Source organism: Xenopus tropicalis, chromosome 6 (assembly GCF_000004195.4).
Source record: "Xenopus tropicalis strain Nigerian chromosome 6, UCB_Xtro_10.0, whole genome shotgun sequence".
NCBI lineage: Eukaryota > Metazoa > Chordata > Amphibia > Anura > Pipidae > Xenopus > Xenopus tropicalis.
In genome coordinates this window covers 73,625,731-73,651,150 of record NC_030682.2, presented here as the reverse complement: position 1 = coordinate 73,651,150, position 25,420 = coordinate 73,625,731, and the positions used below count along the sequence as shown (strand labels likewise).

The 25,420-nt window shown below is 40.6% G+C and overlaps 1 protein-coding gene across 1 annotated transcript in view; it reads left to right on the top strand.

Annotated features, from left to right (window-relative positions):
- Positions 1-25,420, top strand: part of chmp5 (charged multivesicular body protein 5) — an 85,248-nt gene that overhangs the window by 17,889 nt on the left and 41,939 nt on the right. The window contains exons 4-5 of the mRNA NM_001016748.2: positions 10,440-10,533; positions 10,624-10,695. Coding sequence (NP_001016748.1) covers positions 10,440-10,533; positions 10,624-10,695 — 166 coding nt within the window. The remainder of the gene's footprint in view (positions 1-10,439; positions 10,534-10,623; positions 10,696-25,420) is intronic.

Sequence of the window (25,420 nt, the reverse complement as noted above, 5' to 3'; positions counted from 1 at the left end):
TTTTTTCTGTCCCCTGAACGCAGGTTTCAAATTATAACCACATCAATCTCTCTTTCCTTCTCTTATTTTGAAGTTCACAGCATACGCTTATTTTTCCCAATTTCTCTACGTCTTACAATCATATATCGTCCACCTGGTCCCTATTCTACCTTCCTGGATCACTTTGCTGCTTGGCTTCCACACTTTCCTCACTCTCATCTGACACACCAGTTCTCATTATAGGTGACTTCAACTAACAATTAACAACTTCAATTAACAACTTCTCTTCTCCAGCTACCTCTAAACTCCTCTCACTAACAACTTAATTTGGTCTATCCCAGTGGACCAACTTGCCTACTCACAGGGAAGGTCATGCTCTTGATCTTATATTCTGCCACTCTTGCCTCTCTTCCAACCTTACTATCTCTACCCTCACATACAGAAAATTTACGGCATTTGACCTGCAACAACTATCAACAGTAGCAGCAGCTCAGATCTGTCACATAAACAACCTTCCCTGTCCGAATATAGCAGCATCTCTCTATAATGATACTCTTTTTAGTCAGCTCTTGACACCTTTGCTCCTTCCACGACCTGTCACTCTCAACCAGCCAAACCCCAACCCTTGCACACTAACTTAACACAGTACCTCAGAAATGTAGTAGATCAAGTGAACACCAGTGGAAGAAGTCACGAACTGATCCTGATTAATCCACTTTAAGTTAATGCTCTCCTGCTACAATCGAGCTCTATCAATAGCTAAACAACAATACTTTTCTGCTCTAATCTACACTCTATCCTCTAAACCAGTGCTGTCCAACTGGCAGCCCGTAGCCCTCCACCTGTCTGAATGCTTAGCTTTGTGTAAGCTTTAAAGAATAAGTAAACCTTTTTTTTCCATCAGTAAAATTACTCTAAACAGCAGAATTACCTACCTTTGTCCCAGCATTCTCTCTGACCTGGTTCCTCAGTTTGAAGTAAATCGTTTTCTTTGCTTCCTTGTGCAGAGTGAAGCCCCGCCTCCACTTCCTGTTCAGTTCTCACTTCGATTTGACGACCTGGAGAGTTTTCTGGACATGCCTGAATGCAGCAGGAAGCCAGTCGGTGCATTAGCAGGGTTTTTTTATTTTTTGATGAGAGACCTGAACAGGAAGTGAGGGCAGGGCTTTACTCTGCACAAGGAAGCAAAGAAAAACGATTAACTTCTAACTGAGGAACCAGGTCAGAGAGAATGCTGGGACAAAGGTAGGTAATTCTTGAGGCTGTTTAGAGCAATTTTACTGATAGAAAAAAAAAAATGCTGAGAGCATTGTTGGTGGTTTGATAAGATTTGAACTTTGAAAGTGAACAACCCCTTTAACAATTCATTGCCAACAATAAACAAATAACTTTAGGAACCTTTAACCCTTTTACTGCCAATGACGTACGGCGTTGCAGTCAAAGGCTTTATCTGCCAACAACGTGCGCCATACGTTGTTTGGCAGATAAAGATACTCTCTGCAGAAGCCGCTTCTGCAGAGAGTTTTTAGCGATGACAGCCCCCTGGGCAACTAGCCAGGGGGGCTGTCATGTCATCGCAGGGCCGACCCCCAAGCAGCAGAAACAATCTCATTGCGTCTTCTGCCGACCCCAAGCAGCAGACATGATCGCATCACGTCTGCTGCTTTTTCTTTGCTTCCTGCTTCCCCTCCAAGCGCCGGCCCACGGATGAGAACTGCAGCAGGAGGACCAGGACTTTTTTTGCACTTACACTCACTTACACACACACTTACATACATTTACACACACTTACAGCAGAAAATTAAGCAGTTTTTTTTTCTTTTTCATTTTGCACACTTATATACACTAATATACACACTTACACAACTATCACACAACCTGTTACACACATGTATACACTTTTTTTAAAAAAAAAAAATTGTTTTTAGTTTCTTTTCCCTAAAAACTGTTTATTTTGACAGCGTGACTATTGGATCAGATATTCTGACCACTAATTACACTGTTGTGTGACTTATTTTGTCGTTTCACTAATTTGCACAATTTTTGTGGTTTTATTGCATTTTTATCCCTGTATTAGTGTTCCTGATCTGTTTTTGGCATAGCTTTGCCATGTGTAACTTTGGTGTACAAAAATAACTTTACCTATTTTGAACTCATCAGAAAGTGTACTTAAAAATATATGTTTTTCTGGTGGTCTCTGTATAGTTAGGGGGTGTTACGGCACATAATATGCTGACAGGGGGCTCTGTGTGCAAAAGCTGAGTTGGCAGGCGAGAAATCCATATGCGCTATTTTGCTTCATTTTGAGGTCAGTACATACCGCAGACTTTGGTGTATCTATGCATATTGGGCATCAAACTGTTCAGTAGACCTTAGGTGTTCCTATTTGGGGTGATTTGCCTTTGTACACAAGAAATTGTGTGAGATAAATGCAGCAAATTGCTAAATTTTTAGGCTATTTTCTGAAATATATGGCTTTCTGGGGTGAGTGTACTTTTTTGAAGCATTATCCGCAGGGCCGCCATCAGAAATCACGGGGCCCCTCACAAGAAAATTTTCTGGGCCCCCCTCCCACCAGTACAAAGGACTCACAGTCATTGGTTGCCAGCAGTGTCCCAACCCTAGTACATTGGTAGCCAGCAGTGCCCCAATCCTAGTACACTGGTAGCTAGCAGGGCCCCCCCCTTGTACACTGGTAGCCAGCAGGGCCCCCCCCCCCCTTGTACACTGGTAGCCAGCAGGGCCTCCCCTTGTACACTGGTAGCCAGCAGGGTCCCCCTAGTACATTGGTAGCCAGCAGCCCCCCCCCCCTTGTACTTTTGTAGCCAGCAGGGCCCCCCTAGTACATTGCTAGCCAGCAGGGCCCCCCTAGTACATTGGTAGCCAGCAGGCCCCCCCTAGTACATTGGTAGCCAGCACAGCACAGCCTCCCTTGTCTTGTTCGGCTCTTCGTTTAGCTCCTCGTTCGGCTCCTCACTTCTGAGTGGCGAAAGACGCCAGGCCCTTTTATAAGGTTGCGCCCCGTGCGTACTGACGTGCATGTACGCACGGGGCGCGACAAAGAGGATCACCCGCTGACCACCAATGACAGGGGGCCCGGAATTGATTAAAGGGGGCCCAAGCTACTAAGAAATCTGTAGCACAGCCGGGCCCCCTTTAAAAGTTAAAATCGTCTGGGCCCGGGACGACTGTGCCCCCCTGATGACGGCCCTGATTATCCCACATAAAGAATGTAAATGTGTTGATTTTGCAGGAGCTGAAATGACAGAAATAATAGATCATATGGGGGTATGTTCACATTGGGGACCCTACATGCCACATACTTGGGTAAATCTATACATATTGGGCATCAAACTGTGCAGTGGACCCTGGCGTTCAAATTTAGGGTGTTTTATCTTGGTACCTAATGTTATGTGGGAGATAAGATGCTGCAAAGTGGAAGCTTTGAGGGGATTTTTGGAAATGTCATTAAAATAGCTACATTTAGCAAAGCTTTGCGGCTTGGTACTTTGGAGTAGAAAGATATGGGTACCCATTTTAGATTCGGGGGAATGTGTACTTTCTAAAAATATATGACTTTCTGGGGTGAATGTACTTTCTACTAGCTTTATCCCACATATAATGATGTAAATGTGTTGATTTTTCTGGAGCTGAAATGACAGAAATGATAGATCATATGGGGGTATGTTCACATTGGGGCTCCTACATGCCACATACTTGGTTAAACCTATACATATTGGGCATCAAACTGTGCAGTGGACCCCTGGCGTTCATATTTAAGGTGTTTTATTTGGTTACTTTATGACCTATAGGAGATAAGATACTATAGACTGGAAGCTTTGAAGCGATTTTTTAAAAAATTTCACAAATTTTGATAAAAACCAATAACTTTAGGAAGCATTGCGACTTGACAGTTTGGAGTAGACAGACAATTGTGCCTACTCTGGATTCCCCAGAATCTGTTCTTTCTAGAAATGTACAATTTTCTGTGATAAACCTTCTGTTAGTGGAATTTTTTACCTTGAAATCTATGCAGCTTTGTGAAGCAGTGCTTTGGAAATGTGGTAGTGTACTGCTGGGAGTTTTTGACCTATACAAGTGAGAAATCTTCATAAAACTATATATATTTGGTATTGATGCGTTCAGGAGACATGGGACTTTCCAAATTAGTTGTACTTTTGTGCATAAAATATTTTTTTGTTTCTGGTATGTGTGTTTATATGATGTAAAATATGATTTTTAAATTTTTTTTAGACATTTAGAAGCCTATTTTTTGTTACAGAATTGGAATTACACCAAAATTCTACCATATTTTGAAAGTTGTCCTGAAAAAAACAAAATATTGTTTTCCTGTGTAAACTAAAAGTCCCCCCGAGGAAAGACCCCTAAAGTTAAAAAGTGCAAAATGTTCAAAAACTGTCTGGCAGTAGAAGTTCCGCTTTGACCAAAACGGCTGGCAGTGAAAGGGTTAAAGAAGCTTTCCCTCACGTTCCTTGGCAGCACTTAGAGAGATGTTCATCTGTTGGTAGGAAAAAACACTGCCTCCAATAAATTTTGACACGCCCCCAGCCCCCCTCTTTCCTCATAAAGCATTCCCTCTTCCAAGATGCCTCAGTGTTTTTTCCTACCGGCAGGAAGACACGGCTTGTCGTTTCTGGGCGGCCGTCAGATGACCTTGCCCCCAGATGGTCCGTGAGACCAGGGCACCATTCAGATATTTGTGCCCCCATGGTAGTGATAGTGTGGCCTTACCCTCACGTTAAAGGACGGTGTTCAACCTGTAAGCAGGGCGTCAATTAGATGATTGTGCCCCCTGTTATATTTAAAGGAATGTTCAAGATTGCAGTACGCGAATAAGTGCATAGATGTTGGTGTGCGGTTATACGCCTTCCATAAACCCACATTGTCTATAGCTACTGGCGTGTAAGTCACGTGTTGATGATGTCATGCGCATGCCGTCGGAGCGCATGGTGGAATGCAGCGTGCGCTTCCTCGGTTGCATATAAGTTGTGAGAAGCCGCTCCAGGGTGCACCACGCGCTGGGTCCCTTTACTTGCACTACTCTGCTAAGCATTAAGTAAACGTAAAAAAATTTCTTTCTTTTGGCTGCACAGTTAGGCTATCATGCGGGTTGGGTCTCTCTATTATGTGTTCACAGCTATGGCTGACACTGCTGCTGCTGATAAAGGGGAAATTAAGGGGAAGTTAAAGGAGAAGAGCAAAAGCAGAAATTGTCCATCTGAATCCCCAATTAAAAAAAAAGAGGTGTTAAAGGAGAAGGAAAGGCCAGTAAAGAGTTCATCTCAAGCTGCAGGCATACCTTCAGTTGTCTTAATAGTGCCCTTAAGTCTCCCCATATTTCTCCTATTCAGAAGATCTGAAGCCAAACAGGAAGAAAAAACCCTGAGCTGTGTAAAGAAAGTTCCCAGAATGCCTCGCTCCTGCACAGACACTGGGACCAAGTGAACATGCTCAGTTAGTAAGACTATGGGGCACATTTACTAATCCACGAACGTCCGAAAAGCGTTCGAATGCGTTTTTTTTGTAATGATCGGTATTTTGCGATTTTTTCGTAAATTGTCGCGACTTTTTCGTAGCCATTACGACTTGCTCGTAAATTGTCACGACTTTTTCGTAGCCATTACGACTTGCTCGTAAATTGTCGCGACTTTTTCGTAGCCATTACGACTTGCTCGTAAATTGTCGCGACTTTTTCGTAGCCATTACTACTTGCTCGTAAATTCTCGCGACTTTTTCGTAGCCGTCGTGCAGAGTACGAAAGTTTCGGATTCATTCAAGCTTCAGTATTGAGTGCCATTGAGTCCTATGGGAGGCTTCCAAAATCATGCAAAGTCGCAAAGGTTTGCCCGCCATTTACGAGCGCTCAATACGAAAAAGTCGCAACAATATACGAGCAAGTCGTAATGGCTACGAAGAAGTCATGACAATTTACGAAAAAGTTGCGAGAAGGAAGAATCTCTCTACTGTAGAAGGAAGAATCTCTCTTCCACAAAGTAAGATTTCAAAAATTAAGGAAGAAGTGCAAGAAAGCAAGATCATTATGTGCCAGATGAGATTTAGATGTAGTTTTAGAAGCTCTACAAAATCCACCATTTGAACCACTGGAGAAATCTTCTTTATTTTATTTGTCAATCAAGACAGTGTTTCTAGTAGCTATATGCTCTGCAAGGCGTGTAGGGGAACTGCAGGCATTATCGTGTAAAGAGCCATATCTTCAGACCTTCCAGGACAGGGTCGTTTTGAGAGCAGATCCAACCTTCAGGGCCAAAGTGTCATCTGAATTTCATAATAACTTTGAAGTTTTACTTCCAGTGTATTTTCCTGAACCAAAGGATAGTAGAGAAAAGAAATTTCATTGTCTGGACGTTAAGAGATGCATTCGTTGCTACTTAAGAAGAGTCCAACCATTTAAGATTTCAAATAATCTTTATCTCCTTTGCAGGGCTCAAGAAGGGCAAAACTGCATAAAAAAATGATGGATTAAATCAGCAATTTCCATTGCATACACATCGGTTGGGAAACCAGTTCCAGAAGAGCTTAAGGCCCATTAAACTCGTGCAGTGTCAGCCTCACATGCTGAAAGCAGTCAATTGTCTTTGTGCCAAATTTGCAGAACTTTTGCAGAACATTACAGACTAACTGTGGGTGAACCCGCGGAAGTAACTTTTACTAAGGCTGTCCTTAGCTCAGTAATAAAGAACCCCCCCCCCCTTAGAGTACTGCTACTCAACTCTCTAAGTAAGTGCTGCCAAGGGATGTGAGGGAAAGAATTAATTTATACATACCGCAATTAACTTTTCCCTCAGTCCCGAAGGCAGCTCATTGTTCCCTCCCTAACTATTAAAATATTCTCAGCATTATTGGATTTTGTATTGCTTATTATTCACTGAGGCATCTTGGGAGAGGGAATGCTTTATGAGGTAAGAGGGGGCGTGTCAAAATTTATTAGAGGCGGTGTTTTTTCCTACCCACAGATGAACATCTCTCTAAGTAAGTGCTGCCTTTGGGGCTGAGGGAAAAGGAATTTGCGATATGTATAAATTAATTCTTTCTGGTCATCTAATTATCCTGTATGGATCTGTGATAAGAGAAGAGTATCATGTTTCCTTGGTGACTCCTGGGGGTGAGGTAGAATGTAGATTCTTTGTTCTGCAGTACTTCCGGGTTTGGTAGCGTAGCCGCTCCTTCACTCCCCACTAATGCTCCAGCCCCTAGGCAACAAGCAGAGGCGGGGAACGAGTGGCCCCTGCGATGTGATCAGCATGCAGTGGAGATTATTACTTCTCCCTCTGATGTTTACATTAGCTAAGGTGAAAATGAGTCTGTTTCCCTTGTAACAATGGAAGCTCCTTATCTGATAAACTATATGCCCCCTCACTCCTCCCCCACAACTCTTTGCCCCGTCTACACTAGCTTTCCCATAAAACTCTAGCTCACCCACCCCCCATTGTCTAGTTTAAACACTCCTCCAGCCTCTTAACCATTCTCTCTCCTACCACAGCAGATCCCCTTCCAAATTTCTGAAAAAATGACATTGGAGGACCTTTCCTTAATCTTAGAGCCTAGATCCCTGAACTCACTCTTTAAGGCTGTCCACCTATCGTTCATTGTACCAAGACAGCCGGGTCATGCCCAGCCCCTCCGAATAATTTGTCAACCCGATCAACCACATGCCGAACCCTGGCACCAGGAAGACCGCAAACTGTTCAGTTGAAGTGATCCGCTTGACAGATTACCCTGTCCACTTTCCTAATGATCGAATCCCCTGTAACCACCGTCTGTTTAGGTCTAGCTCTGCTCTCCTCCCCACCACTACTAGAGAAACTGGTCTCCCTGCTGTTAGAGAGATCAGCCTCATCTAGAACCGCCAGACCAGAGTTCGCACTCCCATCTTCTTCACACAATCTGGCAAATCTGTTGGGATGCACAAAAACCCTGGTGCAGCCTCCCTCTTCCTTTTCCCCACACTAGATTGTCTCAAGCTTACTGCCTTATCATCCTTTCGCTGCTCCCCTCCCCCCAAACTATCTGGCCCTGCTAGCTCTTGCTCAGTAAGCAAGAGACTCCTCTCAAGATTGTCAATCATACGCAGCGTTGCAACTTGTTTCTCTAGGGCTCTAACGCAAGCCGCTAAAGTGGCAATTCGCTTACAACCACAACAGAGGTATGCACTTTGGAACTGTTGTTCCACAACTGCATACATGTGGCAGGCTGTGCACTGTGTCAGACCTTCAATGTTGCTGCCACTCATGCTCCCAGTTACAGAAACAGCACTAAAAATGTGCTGAAAAAGTAACCCTCGGCTTATACTCGAGCATATGTGCCCGTGTATACCTGCCGTTGCGCACACTCTGGCTGACTCTGGCTCGTTGAACGCGCTTGTTGCGCGCTTCCCCCCCTCCCCCGTGGACGGACGTGTGTCTGTACGTACAGGGAGGGAGGTATGAACGGACACAGGTGGAGGGAGGGAGGTATGAACGGACACAAGTGGAGGGAGGGAGGTATGTATGCACGGACACAAGGGGAGGAAGGGAGGGAGGGTGGGTGCGCGCAACGAGCGTGTTGCATCTGCACATCCATCTGCACAACGAGCCAGATTAAGTAATTGGTACAATAACTTGTTATTTACAAAAATTAAATTTATACTAAGTCCAGCATCAAGAATTATTTTGCCCTTGTAACTACTAATTGTAGTACTGTGGTGGGACTTGTACACTGGGGTCCAAGTACTTACTTAGTATGGCAGCTTCCTTAGCCTTCCCAAACTTGCTTTTGTCTGCTGCTGTAGCATTTTTCTTTCCCTAAAGTTATAGTAACATAGTAAGTTGGGTTGAAAAAAGACATACGTCCATCAAGTTCAACCATAATGCCTATATATAACCTGCCTAACTACTAGTTGATCCAGAGGAAGGAAAAAACCCCATCTGAAGCCTCTCTAATTTGCCGCAGAGGGGAAAAAATTCCTTCCTGACTCCAAGATGGCAATCGGACCAGTCCCTGGATCAACTAGTACTAAGAGCTATCTCCCATAACCCTGTATTCCCTCACTTGCTAAAAAGCCATCCAACCCCTTCTTAAAGCTATATAATGTATCAGCCAGCACGACTGATTCGGGGAGGGAATTCCAGAACTTCACAGCTCTCACTGTAAAAAATCCTTTCCAAATATTTAAACGGAACCTCCCTTCTTCTAAACGGAGTGGGTGCCCTCATGTCCGTTTGAAGGACCTACTGGTAAATAAAACATTAGAAAGGTTATTATATGATCCCCTTATATATTTATACATAGTTATCATGTCACCTCTTAAGCGCCTCTTCTCCAGTGTAAACAGACCCAACTTGGCCAGTCTTTCTTCATAACTGAGACTTTCCATACCCTTTACCAGCTTAGTTGCCCTTCTCTGGACCCTCTCTATTTATTTATTGCCCTTCTCTGGACCCTTATCTATTTATTTATTTGTTATTTGTTTGATTATTGAAACGTAGCAGTAGTGGTTGCATTTCCCACCCTAGGCTTAATAAGTCAATAAGTTTTTCCAGTTTTCTTAGGTAAAATTAGGTACCTTGACTTATATTCGGATCGGCTTATACTCAAGTATATACGGTAAATGCAAACTTAGTACCTTTGTTTTAAACTCTCTTAGTTTGTAACTCCTGTGTTTATAACTCCACTTACAGAGCCCTCACTTAAAAAGCGATCACTTACAGAGCACCTACCACCAGAGCAAGCGCCACTGGAGTGCCAGTAGGTCTATTTATACAGTCTGTCCAGGTGAACTAATCAAACCCCACCCACCTCAAACTGAGGGTAATTACAAAGGAATGCAACTTCTGGCAAACCTGCTGTAAGCCTTATAGTTCACCAAACTTTGTAAATTATCACCAAGAACAGCAAATACTTTTGAAAATATTAAACCCAACAGTTAAAAAACACAAAGATTTTGAATATAGTTAATAAAAATACTTATCCTTTTTTTGTTGAAGTGAAAAGCAAGTTGATTCCACCAGCCACAAGCCTGTTAGTAAGCAATGCATATTGGGCATCAAACTGTTCAGTAGATGCCTGGCGTTCATATTTAGAATGTTATATGTTGAATTGCATGGCTCCAGCTTACAGGGACAGGTTGGGTGCGGGGTCTTGAAAAAACAGACCTGCACTGGTTTCTGATGTACCCAAGAAAGTTTAGCTAGTAATGATAAAACTGGTTTGACAACAGCCTGTATGTGACCACAAAACAAAACCAGCAATTGGTATTTTACAGTGTGGTTATTGCAGTGCTGCTGACAAAAAGAAGCCTTTGCGTTTTTATTGTTCAATGGAAGCTGGGGCTTTCTGTTTTTATTTCCATATGCCTAAATTACTTTGAATCCTGAATATGCAATTCTTTGAAATGTAAAAATATATTTAGAAGTTTTAATATATTTGTTTATTTGTTTCAGGTATGAACAGCAGAGAGATAACCTAAACCAGCAGTCTTTTAACATGGAACAAACTAATTATGCTATCCAGTCATTAAAGGACACAAAAACAACGGTGTGATATTATTTTTCCATTTAAGAAATGTTTTGTTGCTTACAAGTGCATACATTTTTTTTCACTGTATATATTTTTGTACACTTTAAGGTGGATGCAATGAAAGTGGGGGCTAAGGAAATGAAAAAGGCTTACAAGCAAGTCAAAATTGATCAGATTGAGGTAAGGTCTTTGTTACTGTGTGTAAGTTAAGAAAGATGTGCCACTTAAAAAGATTTGGTAAAGGCAGGAACTACATTGCCAATCAAAATAGATGCATAAACAGGATTTATGGGGCACCTTATGCATATTTTGCCTCCTCTACTCAGAGAATGGTGTGCCTTTTATTATCTTAATTTTTTGAGTTCCTAAAGTTCATCGACCAGGCTGCTGGTGCAGAGGATACACAGTAAATTGGAAATCCAAGCATATAAAAATCATGACATTTAGCACTGGACAGTAAAAAATCACTGTATTTGGTTTATTCTTGCTGGCCACCATTAAATTGTGTTAAGACATGTTCCTTCCAAGTCCACCAGAGATTGAAAATATTCCTCTTACAAGGAATAAAGAGTAGAAGGATATACACACAGCACAGGCACACACATACTTACCATATATGTTATGCAGCTAAAATAGCACAACAACATTTTAGTTTTTTCATTTAACCCTTTCACTGCCAGCCGTTTTGAACAAAGTGAAACTTCTACTGCCAGACAGTTTTTGAACATTTTGCACTCTTTCACTTTAGGGGCTTTTCCTCGGGGGGACTTTTAGTTTACCCAGGAAAACTATATATTGTGTTTTTCCAAACTGGATTTGGAAAGTCCCATGTCTCCTGAACGTGCCAATACCAAATATATATAGTTTTATGGAGATTTCTCACTTGTATAGGTCAAAAACACCCAGCAGTACACTACCAAATTTCCAAAGCACTGCTCCAGAAAGGTTTATCCCAGAAAATTATCCATTTTTAGAAAGAACAGATTCTGGGGAATCCCGAATAGGTAGAACTGCCTGTCTACTCCAAACTACCAAGTTGCAATGCTTTCCTAAACTTATTGTTTTTTATCAAAATTTGTGAAATTTCATAAAATTTGCTTCAAAGCTTCCTGTCTATAGTATCTTATCTCCTACAGGTCATAAAGTAACCAAATAAAACACCCTAAGTATGAACGTCAGGGGTCCACTGAACAGTTTGATGCCCCAATGTGAACATACCCCCATATGATCTATCATTTCTGTCATTCCAGCTTCTGCAAAATCAACACATTTACATTATATACAGTGGTGTGAAAAACTATTTGCCCCCTTCCTGATTTCTTATTCTTTTGCATGTTTGTCACACTTAAATGTTTCTGCTCATCAAAAACCGTTAACTATTAGTCAAAGATAACATAATTGAACACAAAATGCAGTTTTTAAATGAAGGTTTACGTTATTAAGGGAGAAAAAAAACTCCAAATCTACATGGCCCTGTGTGAAAAAGTGATTGCCCCCCTTGTTAAAAAATAACTTAACTGTGGTTTATCAATTTCAATTTTCAATTTCAATATCAATTTCTGTAGTCACCCCCAGGCCTGATTACTGCCACACCTGTTTCAATCAAGAAATCACTTAAATAGGAGCTACCTGACACAGAGAAGTAGACCAAAAGCACCTCAAAAGCTAGATATCATGCCAAGATCCAAAGAAATTCAGGAACAAATGAGAACAAAAGTAATTGAGATCTATCAGTCTGGTAAAGGTTATAAAGCCATTTCTAAAGCTTTGGGACTCCAGTGAACCACAGTGAGAGCCATTATCCACAAATGGCAAAAACATGGAACAGTGGTGAGCCTTCCCAGGAGTGGCCGGCCGACCAAAATTACCCCAAGAGCGCAGAGACAACTCATCCGAGAGGCAACAAAAGACCCCAGGACAACATCTAAAGAACTGCAGGCCTCACTTGCCTCAATTAAGGTCAGTGTTCACGACTCCACCATAAGAAAGAGACTGGGCAAAAACGGCCTGCATGGCAGATTTCCAAGGCGCAAACCACTTTTAAGCAAAAAGAACATTATGACTCGTCTCAATTTTGCTAAAAAACATCTCAATGATTGCCAAGACTTTTGGGAAAATATCTTGTGGACCGACGAGACAAAAGTTGAACTTTTTGGAAGGTGCGTGTCCCGTTACATCTGGCGTAAAAGTAACACAGCATTTCAGAAAAAGAACATCATACCAACAGTAAAATATGGTGGTGGTAGTGTGATGGTCTGGGGTTGTTTTGCTGCTTCAGGACCTGGAAGGCTTGCTGTGATAGATGGAACCATGAATTCTACTTTCTACCAAAAAATCCTGAAGGAGAATGTCCGGCCATCTGTTCGTCAACTCAAGCTGAAGCGATCTTGGGTGCTGCAGCAGGACAATGACCCAAAACAAACCAGCAAATCCACCTCTGAATGGCTGAAGAAAAACAAAATGAAGACTTTGGAGTGGCCTAGTCAAAGTCCTGACCTGAATCCTATTGAGATGTTGTGGCATGACCTTAAAAAGGCGGTTCATGCTAGAAAACCCTCAAATAAAGCTGAATTACAACAATTCTGCAAAGATGAGTGGGCCAAAATTCCTCCAGAGCGCTGTAAAAGACTCGTTGCAAGTTATCGCAAACGCTTGATTGCAGTTATTGCTGCTAAGGGTGGCCCAACCAGTTATTAGGTTCAGGGGGCAATTACTTTTTCACACAGGGCCATGTAGGTTTGGATTTTTTTTCTCCCTAAATAATAAAAACCCTCATTTAAAAACTGCATTTTGTGTTTACTTGTGTTATCTTTGACTAATAGTTAAATGTGTTTGATGATCAGAAACATTTAAGTGTGACAAACATGCAAAAGAATAAGAAATCAGGAAGGGGGCAAATAGTTTTTCACACCACTGTATATATATATATATATATATATAAATATATATAATAAATAAATATATATATATATATATATATATATATATATATATATATGATAAAGCTACAAAAAGTACACTCACCCCAGAAAGCCATATATTTTTAGAAAGTACACATTCCCCGAATCTAAAATGGGTACCTGTGTCTTTCTACTCCAAAGTACCAAGCCGCAAAGCATTTCTAAAGTTAGCAATTTTGATGAAAATTCCAAAAATCCCCTCAAATCTTCCACTTTGCAGCATCTTATCTCCCACATAGCATTAGGTACCAAGATAAAACACCCTAAATTTTAATGCCAGGGGTCCACTGAACAGTTTGATACACAATATGTATAGGTTTACCTAAGTGTGTGGCATGTAGGGGCCCCAATGTGAACATACCCCATATGATCTGCCATTTCTATCATTTCAGCTTCTGCAAAATCAACACATTTACATCATTTTGTGTGGGACAACACTACAAAAAAAGTACACTCACCCCAGAAAGCCATATATTTTTGGAAAGTACACATTCCCCCAAATCTAAAATGGGTACCCATGTCTTTCTTCTCCAGAGTACCAAGTCTCAAAGCTTTCCTAAAGTTGGCAATTTTGATAATATTTCCAAAAATCCTCTGAAAGCTTCCAGTTTGCAGCATCTTATCTCCCATGTATCATTAGTTACCAAGATAAAACACCCTGAATTTGAAGCCAGGGGTCCACTGAACAATATGATGCCCAATATGTATAGGTTTACCTAAGTATGTGGCATGTAGGGGCCCCAATATGAACATACCCCCATATGATCTATCATTTTTGTCATTTCAGCTTCTGCAAAATCAACACATTTACATCATTATATGTGGGATAAAGTTAGTAAAAAGTACACTCACCCCAGAAAGTCATATATTTTTGGAAATTTCCCCGAAAGACCCATGTCTTTCTACTCCAAAGTACCAAGCCGCAAAGGTTTCCTAAGTTTGCCGATTTTATGACATTTCCAAAAACCACCTCAAAACTTCCAATATGCAGCATCTTATTTTGTATAAGTCATTAGGTGCCAAGATAAAACACTCTAAATATGAACCCCAGAGGTCTACTGATGCCCACTGTACATTGGTTTATCAAAGCACGTGGCACTTAGAGACCGCAAAATATACCTTGTGCACACTAATTTCATGGCTTACCTTTACCTAATTCATAAACACATGGCAGTTTTATGTGGGATAGAAACTGCAGAAATGTAGGGTAACCCCTGAAAACCATATATTTTTGGAAAGTACACATTCTGACAAATCCAACATGGGTAAAGAGTCCTTTCTACACCAAAGTACCAATCTGCAAAGCTTTCCTAAAGCTAGTGGTTTCTATGACAGAGAAAACCGCCTAAAAATGTTGTGCAGTTTTTGCACCCGGTATGTGTATTATGTGCCATAAGACCCCCTAATAGTACGGAGACCCTAGAAAACCATCCATATATTTTCCGAAAATACACTTTCTAACAAAACAAAAATGGGTAAATACATCTTTCTACTGCAAACTACAAAGCTATGCTAAACAGAACGGTTTTTATGACATTTCTGAATATTGTTACAAAGCTTGCATTTTACCTCATTATGTACCCCACATTTCATAACGTACCAACATAAAACACTGAACAGTTTGATGCCCTACATGCATAGATTTACCAAACTATGTGGAGTACAGAGGAAGCCAAATTGAAATACAGCAGACAAAATGTCCATGTGCAAGACAAGTAACAAAGAACAATGTGAAATGCAGTAAAATTGCTAAAATCCAAAAAACAAAAAACTAAAATCAATGTTTTATTTTCCTAGTGATATCTGCAGTCAGAATCACAGTTTGAGTATTTTGGCTTGGACAAATTAGTTTTAAAGACAAAGTCAAGCGAACAACAACTATGCATAACTGAAAATGCAATAAAATGGCTAAAAATGCACCAAAATCACAGAAAATGTAATAAAAACGCCAAAATAATACACAAAAGGTATTGCGCAGTGCGATTAGCAAATACACTATCTGCAATGGCAATAAAACTGATTGGCTCTCTTAAGCCAATCAGTGACTTGGGGGGGGGGGTTAGTTACCTTACTAACTATATTACAAATATTTTTTTATTTTGCAGTCTATCCATTTTACCCGGTTTCATTTTTACACTGTTCCTTTAACAGCTTATTGCCTAATATATAGTGTTAATGATGATCATGTTGTGTCAATCCATCATTGAATGACAATCAGGACTTCTTTGGCGAGGTGGCAGAGAAAATAAAGAGGGAAGTTCATAATTACTGCTAATAACATAAGGCTTTGCAAGCCAGCTGTTCAAAACACAACAAGGCACCATATGCTTGCAAATATGGAAACGTATGGAAAATTTGGCATTACAAACATGCCTTAGTAAAAAAAAATTTCGTATTTACTTTTTTCACAAACATTCATCCATTTTCTATGCTTAACCCTTTAAGTGCCAGCCGAATTCGTCATTTCGGTTCCCCCCAGTGCCAGACGTTTTTTAAGCATTTTGTACTCATTCACTTTAACAATGTTTTTTGGTAGGAAAACCTCCATGAAACTAGGGAAATTATATATCGTTTGTTTTCGTCACTAATTGGGCTTCGACATACATACCAAATTTTAGAACTTTTCTGGAGATATGATGTGTATTTTGGGTGAAATATGTAAAAAAAAAAAAAAAAAAATATGAAAAATTTCTGTATATTTTGAGTTTTTTTTCCATAGAAAAGTTAATTTTACACACTTTTTTTTTTTTTGTTGTTTGTAAAAGCCCTGATACTCCTAAGTCCAACGATACCAAATATGTGGTGTTACCCCACAGTTCCTGTCCAGAAGTAACCCCCAAACTAAAGCAATACTTTGTACAATATCATACTAGAACAAAGTGGAAAAGCGCTTGTAACAGTTGATGCAGCATAACTTACATGTAAATCTAAAATATCCCCTCATGTTCGGTATCTTTAGAAACTACAGACCTTCAGGTTTCTAGGTGCAATGTAGTTTTCACTCAAAAGTCAAATACTTTTTGTCAGTGCATTGTGAAATTTGGAGCTTTTTTTGACTTTTTTTGACTTTTTTTCTAAAACGTAAACTTGGAAGCATGATCAAATGTGGATTTGACAAAAAAAAATCTCATAAAAATTTTCTAACAAAGGCAAATTTGAAAGACAAACTTCTCCTGAATAAAATGATGCCCCATATGTATGGGTGCACATAAAGACATGGGCACCAAACACTCCAAAGCAGGGGCAATGCATAAAGGCAATTACAGCTAAAAATGTGGGGGCTGTGCTCTATGTGCAAATAACCCCCACAAACTGTATATTTCTGAAAAGTGCACACCTTCAGCTATTCATAGACACTACTCTTCTCTTTCTACATGGAAAATTGTGGCCGCAGTCCCTTGCAGAATTAAGCGCTTTGGTCAGAAATCAAGGAAAAACCAGATACAAACCTAGATTTCTCCCCAAAATCTACATGGCAACTACCAAAAACTTACTAAACATCAATCTGCAAGTTCCCCTGAATAAAACGATACCCCATATGTATGGGTGCACATAAAGACATGGCCACCAAATGCCCCAAAACAGGGGCAATGCATAAAGGCAATTACAGCTAGAAATGTGGGGGCTGTGCTCTATGTGCACTACCTGCAGTTTTTCAGTGTTAACCCCCCTACCTGTGAAATAACCCCCACAAACTGTATATTTCTGAAAAGTGCACACCTTTAGCTATTCATAGACACTACTCTTCTCTTTCTACATGGAAAATTGTGGCCGCAGTCCCTTGCAGAAGTAAGCGCTTTGGTCAGAAATCAAGGAAAAACCAGATACAAACCTAGATTTCTCCCCAAAATCTACATGGCAACTACCAAAAACTTACTAAACATCAATCTGCAAGTTCCCCTGAATAAAACGATACCCCATATGTATGGGTGCACATAAAGACATGGCCACCAAATGCCCCAAAACAGGGGCAATGCATAAAGGCAATTTCAGTTGAAATTTGGGGGGCTGCGCTCTATGTGCACTACCTGCAGTTTTTCAGTAATAACCCCCACAATCTATATATTTACGAAAAGTGCACACCTTCAGCTATTCAGAGACGCCACTCTTCTCTTTCTACATGGAAAATTGTGGCCGCAGTCCCTTGCAGAAGTCAGCGCTTTGGTCAGAAATCAAGGAAAAACCAGATACAAACCTAGATTTTGGTCAAAAATCAAGGATAAACCAGATAAAAAAAAACTAGATTTCTCCCCAATATCTCCATGGCAACTACCAAAAACTTACTAAACCTCAATTTGCAAGTTCCCCTGAATAAAACGATACCCCATATGTATGGGTGCACATAAAGACGTGGCCACCAAATGCCCCCAAACGGGCAATGCATAAGGGGGTGCTGTGCTCTATGTGCTCTACCTGCAGTTATTTAGTCTAAGCACCCCCATACCTGTGAAATAACCCCCGCAAACTATATATTTCCAAAAAGTGCACACCTTCAGCTATTCAGAGACACCACTCTTCTCTTTCTACATGAAAAATTGTGGCCCCAGTCCCTTGCAGAAGTCAGCGCTTTGGTCAGAAATCAAGGAAAAACCAGATACAAACCTAGATTTCTCCCCAAAATCTCCATGGCAACTACCAAAAACTTACTAAACATCAATCTGCAAGTTCCCCTGAATAAAACGATACCTATGTCTGGTTGCACATAAGTACATGGCCGCCAAACCTGAAAATGCATAATATTGGGGCTGCACTCTATGCACCCCTTCTTTTTTTTGCCTGCACATGAATGAATGGAATACGCTCGGGTGCAGGCACATGTAGCCGATATACGCATGAAAACGCGTGAGAATGCAAAGTCTCGCGTTTTCATGCGTATATCGGCTACATGTGCCGGCACCCGAGCGTATTCCATTCATTCAGGTGCAGGCACAAGTAGCAGGTGTAGGGCTGCTGAAAAAATCAGCCCTACGCCACGTGTGGCATGAGCCTTAACTCCTGGTCATCTCTTGCTGGCTTGAGTTTATCAAAAGGTTACAGTGAGTTTTTTTACAAGTGTTCCAAGTGTTGTCTTGCTTGCTTTTTTTTTTTGCTTGCTTGTTTTGACTTTGCCTGCTGATTGCTAGATTTGCAGTTGTCAGTATATTTCTGGCACAATGGCCAAACGGTTTTACAGATACATTACGTTTTTTTGTGCTTGTAGTACAAAGTGAATATCTACTGTATGTTCTGGTTAGGTTACACAAGTTGCAGTGGCTCACTAAATATAAAAACTTTGTGTAATACTGGTTTGCCACTGGTGACTGCTGCACGGCACGTAAGTAAGTCGCTGGTGGGATGGCACACGCGGCCGCGTGATTTCACGCAACATTGTCGCCGGTGGGATGGCAGGTGAAGGCAACTCGGGGAGATTAGTCGCCCGAGAACAGGGAGATTTATCGCTGGCGACTAATCTCCCCGTGTGTCAGAGCCCTTAGAAGTTGCACTAAATGTTAAGAATTTAGGTGCCAACAATAAAGCTTGGGGCATTAGTATCAGAGATAAAATTATGTGCACCATTACGTGCCGTGCAGCAGTCACCAGCGGCACACCAGTATTACACAAAGTTTTTATATTTAGAGAGCCACTGCAACTTGTGTAACCTAACCAGAACATACAGTACTACAAGCACAAAAAAACATAATGTATCTGTAAAACCGTTTGGCCATTGTGCCAGAAATATACTGACAATTGCAAATCTAGCAATCAGCAGGCAAAGTCAAAACAAGCATGCAAAAAAAAAAAAAAAAAAGCAAGCAAGACAACACTTGGAACACTTGTAAAAAAAAACTCACTGTAACCTTTTGATAAACTCAAGCCAGCAAGAGATGACCAGGAGTTAAGGCTCATGCCACACGTGGCGTAGGGCTAATTTTTTCGGCAAGTGGAAAAACGCTTGCCGAAAATTCAGCCCTATGCCTGCTACTTGTGCCTGCACCTGAATGAATGGAATACGCTCGGGTGCAGGCACATGTAGCCGATATACGCATGAAAACGCGAGACTTTGCATTCTCACGCATTTTCATGCGTATATCTGCTACCTGTGTTTGCACCCGAGCGTATTCCATTCATTCGGGTGCAGGCACAAGTAGCAGGCGTAGGTGAAAAAATCAGCCCTACGCCATGTGTGGCATCAGCCTAACCCTTGGCAATAGAAACTACCAGAACAATCTTAGCACCTCTGGACCTTTCTAGAACAACTGAAATCAAATGAAATTAAAATGGAATAAAACCACTGAAAGCAATCAAAGAACAATAATTGCAATGAAATCGGTGGTAAGAGCCCTGGATCTACCAATGTCACTGCAAAAGCAACCTTTTTGGGGGCACTAAACACACAATAAAGAACAATGCAAAGATTAAACACCATAAAATCAGTAAAATCCAATAAAACCACCTAAACCAACAGAAGAACAATAATTGCAATGAAATCGGTGGTCAGAGCCCTGGATCCACCAATGTCACTGCAAAATCAACCTTTTTGGGGGCACTAAAAACACAATAAAGAACAATGCAAAGATTAAACACCATAAAATCAGTAAAATCCAATAAAACCACCTAAACCAACAGAAGAACAATAATTGCAATGAAATCGGTGGTCAGAGCCCTGGATCCACCAACGTCACTGCAAATTCAGCACCCAATAGCAATAAAAAAAGTTACAATACAATAAAATAATTCAAAAACAGAAATCAATTATGAAAATGCCAAAAAAAACACTAAATTGCAACCAAATAAATCAGATAATTATAGAGCAAGATCAGAAATAAAGTTTTAGTAAAAAAAAAAAAGACTGCCAAAGAAAGCAAAGAAAGAAAGAAAGAAGAAAAAAAAAAAAAAAGTGTAAGTGTATGTGTGTGCTTGGGAAAGTTGTAAATAAGTGTGCATGTGTGCAAAAGTGTAATAATGACAAAGATAGAAGAAAACATGGGAAAAAAAAATTTTTTTAGACAGTTGAGATAGAAATAAGCAAAATAAACAGTGGTAGAGAGTTGTAGTTCAGCTTACCCAAGGCAGGCAGGCGATCAGGGGCGACCAATCTGGCAGGAAGGCAGCAGGGGAGCTCCATCAGGTCCGAAGTACGCAGCAGGAGTGAGGAGCCGACAGTGGGCGGCGATATTTAAAGGGACAGCAGTGGACACGTCATCAACGCGTGTCCACTGCTGTCATTGGCTGGCGACGCGATCGGGGGACCGGATCCGTGAGTATGATCTGATTTGCTCGTTGCCTAAGGGGTTGTGAAGGGTTTACAAGCGCTGCGCTGCATTAAAAGCGAGCGCAGCGCTTGTAAACCCGATAGTGCTGTAGGACGTAGATTCTACGTCCTGTGGCACTTTGGTCCTTTGCTACCCAGGACGTAGAATCTACGTCCTATGGCACTAAAAAGGTTAAGTGTAAACATTTACCAAGTTCTATTAGTAGAGTCAGTGTTCAAACTTAGTAATAGTAATGATTACACAATGCTGTTACACAACTATCTAAAGATAAACTCTTTGCTGGAAGTTAAATTATTCTGTGCTTGCATATTTCTATTGTGGACCAAAACATCCTTCTAGCACTAAGACGGTCATAGATGTTATATAGCATGGTGGCTTTTCAGCTATTGCAGAACTTGAAATTAACTTCTATTAAGTTAACTAGTTTGGGCAAACTTTTCCATGGCAAATATAACTATTTTTAGCTGTGTTTTCCCTGTAGTATTCATGTGCCAAGGCAAGCAGTATGACATTTATGTTGCTAATTGTAGTTTTTAATTGTAATTGAATTTAATTACAATTATCATTTTTAATTTTAATTGAATTAAATTAAATAAAAAAATGAATTGAATTCTAATTGTAAGAAAAAGTTAATTGTAGTAATTGTAATTAGTATGATTTTATGTTTCTAATTGGTAATATCCCGTGTAGGAAAGTTCTTTATATACAAGCACCAGTCTTAAACTTCACTCTCCTTTTAAGGATAAATTAAAGGAACTACTGCTTAAGTTTGAAAAAAAAAACCAAAATCTAACAACTTAAGCTGCTATTTTATAGTTCAGAAGCTGGCAGTTTGTAAATGCTGTGAGTACACACAGTTTCAAGTCTTTGCTATTTGGGAACTAATGCCAAATTAGTAGGTAAATCATACTTACATCGTTAAATTGGGTTGAAAAAAGACTAAAGTCCAAAGTTCAGCTCTTCAAACAAACCCCAACACACACACATTGACCCATGCTGACCAATTTATACCCATAAATAAACTATATATATATCAACATCACTACTAATTGTAGATTTTAGTATCACAATAGCTTTGTATAGTATGCTTGTTCAAGACATCATCCAAGGCAGTGCTGTCCAACTTCTGTGGTACCGAGAGCCGGAATTTTTCCAGCCTCCGTGGTAGAGGGCCGATAATGGAAGCTAATTTTGACCACTCCCCTTTTTGAAACCACACCCACCCAAACCCATGTTATTGCATGGCCATAACCATATTAATGGTGGTAGTACAGCAAAAACCTGCCATACTCTGCCTTTCCTACCCTGCCTGTGTGTGCCATACTCTGCCTGTCCTATGCTGCCTGTGTGTATGACACATACAGGCAGCATAGGGCAGGCAGAGTATGGCACACACAGGCAGCCTACAGTGACGCAGTGCTTGCACTGCTCCTACAGTCTGCACAATAACTATATATTAAAAAACTGTTTAATTGCAGTACCACCACAGTATATGTTCTTTTTATAGTGTGCAGGGTTTATTTGTGGGTTTCTATTGCTCCTACTGAGGTCTGAGGTGTGACCAGGTGAACAATGTGGGTGATTACAGCCTGAGCCTGAGGTGTGAACACTGCAGGGGGTGAATAATGCAGGGATTTAAAGGTGTGAACAACACAGTGGATTAGATTAGGACCTTGGAGTTCTTGTAGATAATAAACTTGGCTGTAGCAAGCAATGCCAGGCAGCAGCTGCAAGGGCAAACAAGGTTTTGAGCTGTATTAAAAGGAGCATAGATTCACAGGAGGAGGGGGTTATTATTCCCCTTTACAGAGCGCTGGTAAGGCCCCATCTAGAATACGTTGTCCAGTTCTGGTCTCCAGTGCTCAAACGGGACATGATTGAGTTAGAGAGGGTCCAGAGAAGGGCAACTAAGTTCGTAAAGGGTATGGAAAGTCTCAGTTATGAAGAAAGACTGGCCAAGTTGGGTCTGTTTACACTGGAGAAGAGGTGCTTAACCCTTTAAGTGCCAGCAGAATTTGACATTTCGGTTCCCCTCAGTGCCAGACGTTTTGTAAACATTCTGTGCTCTCTCAATTTAGGGGCTTTTACTGGGGGCAGGGTTAAGTTTATGCAAAACTATATATTGTTTTTTTTCAGGAGAACCTGAGCTTTCCAAATATGCCTGAGTTTTCATATTTTATTTTATGGACAAAAATTCAACTGATTTGGAAAGCCTCATGTCTCCCGAACGTGCCAATACCTGATATGTATAGTTTTATTGAGATTTCTGACTTCTATAGATCAAAAACTCCCAGCAGTAAATTACTAAATTTTCAAAGCTTTACAACAGAATATGGCATACTTTAGATTCCAAAGCCAAAAATCCTGAAACATTAGGTTTACCCCAGGAAACCATACATTTTTGAAAAGTTCACATTCTGACGAATCCAAAATGGGTAACTATGTCTTCCAACTCCTAAGTACCAAACAGCAATGCTTTACTGAATTTAGCATTTTCTATTAAAAATTCTGAAAATTCTAAAAAATTGCCTCAAATCTTCCACTTTCAAGCATGATATCTCCCACATAATATTAGGTACCAAGAAAACTCATACTAAATATGAAAGCCAAGGGTCCGCTGAACAGTTTGATGCCCATTGTGCATAGGATCACCGATGTATCTGGCATTTAGGAAAAGGAAGTTAGTGTATACAAAGTGTATACACTGCAATATAAGCTACCGGCATGTGCATTATGTGCCATAAGACCCCCTAACAGTAAGGAGACCCTAGAAAACTATACATTTTCCAAAAGTACACATTCTGACAAAACAAAAATGGGTAAATACATCTTTCTACAGCAAACTACCAAACTACAAAGCTATGCTAAACAGAACAGTTTTTATGACATTTCTGAAAATTGTCACAAAGCTTGCATTTTACCCCATTATGTACCCCACATTTTGTACCGTATCAACATAAAACATTCTAAATATGAATGCCAGGGGTCTACTGAACAGTTTGATGCCCTATATGCCAAACTATATTTACCAAACTATGTGGGGTACAGGGGCACCCAAGTAAAAATAGTGCATATGAATTTTCACATAAGATGCTTCAGCTCATGCAGTTTTTGCACCTGGTGTGTGTATTATGTGCCATAAGACCCCCTAACAGTAAGGAGACCCTAGAAAACCATATATTTTCCGGAAGTACACATTCTGACAAAACAAAAATGGGGTAAATAAAACTTTCTACTGCAAACTACCAAATTACAAAGCTATACTAAACAGAATGGTTTTTGTGACATTTCTGAAAATCGTCACAAAGCTTGCATGTTGCCCCATTATGTACCCCACATTAATAACGTACCAACATAAAACACTCTAAATATGAACGCCAGGGGTCTACTGAACAGTTTGATGCCCAAGATGAATAGATTTACCAAATTATGTGGGGTACAGAGGATGCCAAATTGAAATGCAGCAGCCAAAATGTCCATGGGCAAAGACAAGTAACAAAGAACAATGTAAAAAGCAATAAAATTGATAAAAATAAAAAAAAAATCACTAAAATCATTTTTTTTTTTTTTTGCCTAATAATATCTGCGGTCAGAATAACAGTTTGAGTATTTTGGCTTGGGCAAATAAGTTTTACAAACAAAGTCAAGCGAACAACATCTATGCATAACTGAAAATGCAATAAAATGGCTAAAAATGCAATAAAATAACCAAAAATGCACCAAAATCACAGAAAATGTAGTAGAAACACCAAAATAATACACAAAAGGTATTGCGCAGTGCGGTTAGCGAATACACTATCCGCAGTGGCAATAAAACATTTTTTTCAGGCAAGAATATAAACGATGCGATTAAAAAAAAAAAATTACAAAAAAGTGTGTAAGTGTGTGTGTACATTAGGTAAAATGTGTTTTGTGTGTGTGCAAGTAAGTGTGAGTGCTGTAAGTGCTGTGAATGTGTTGAAACCCCCAACACACCCAAAAATGCATGTGTGTGTATTAGTGTAATAAGTTGTGATTGTGTGTTTGTGTGTGTATTTGCCATTTACTTGAGGTCTAGAAGCTGAGGATCTGCAGGAGAAACACGATCTGGCACAGCAGGTGCAGCTCATGTAAAGGGGCGGTGCAAAGAAGGGGGGGCCAGAGGGGGAAGCTGCAGAAGGGACAGCACTGCCGGGGAAAGCCACGAGGATTGCAGGTATTTCCTATGGGGCCCCTGGGCGATCGCGACCCAGGGGCCACTCGTTCACCCCCTCTGACTGTTGTCTAGAGGCTAGGGAGGCCGCTCCTCCGCTCCCAAACCCAGAAGTGCAGCAGGACGTAGATCTACGTCCTGTGGCACTTAGGTACTTTGATACACAGGACGTAGATTCTACGTCCTGTGGCACTTAAAGGGTTAAGAGGTGACATGATAACTATGTATAAATATATAAGAGGATCATATAATAACCTTTCTAATGTTTTATTTACCATTAGGTCCTTCCAACGGACACGAGGGCACCCACTCCGTTTAGAAGAAGGGAGGTTCCATTTAAATATTCGGAAAGGATTTTTTACTGTGAGAGCTGTGAAGTTGTGGAATTCCCTCCCCGAATCAGTTGTGCTGGCTGATACATTATATAACTTTAAGAAGGGGCTGGATGGATTCTTAGCAAGTGAGGGAATACAGGGTTATGGGAGATAGCTCTTAGTACA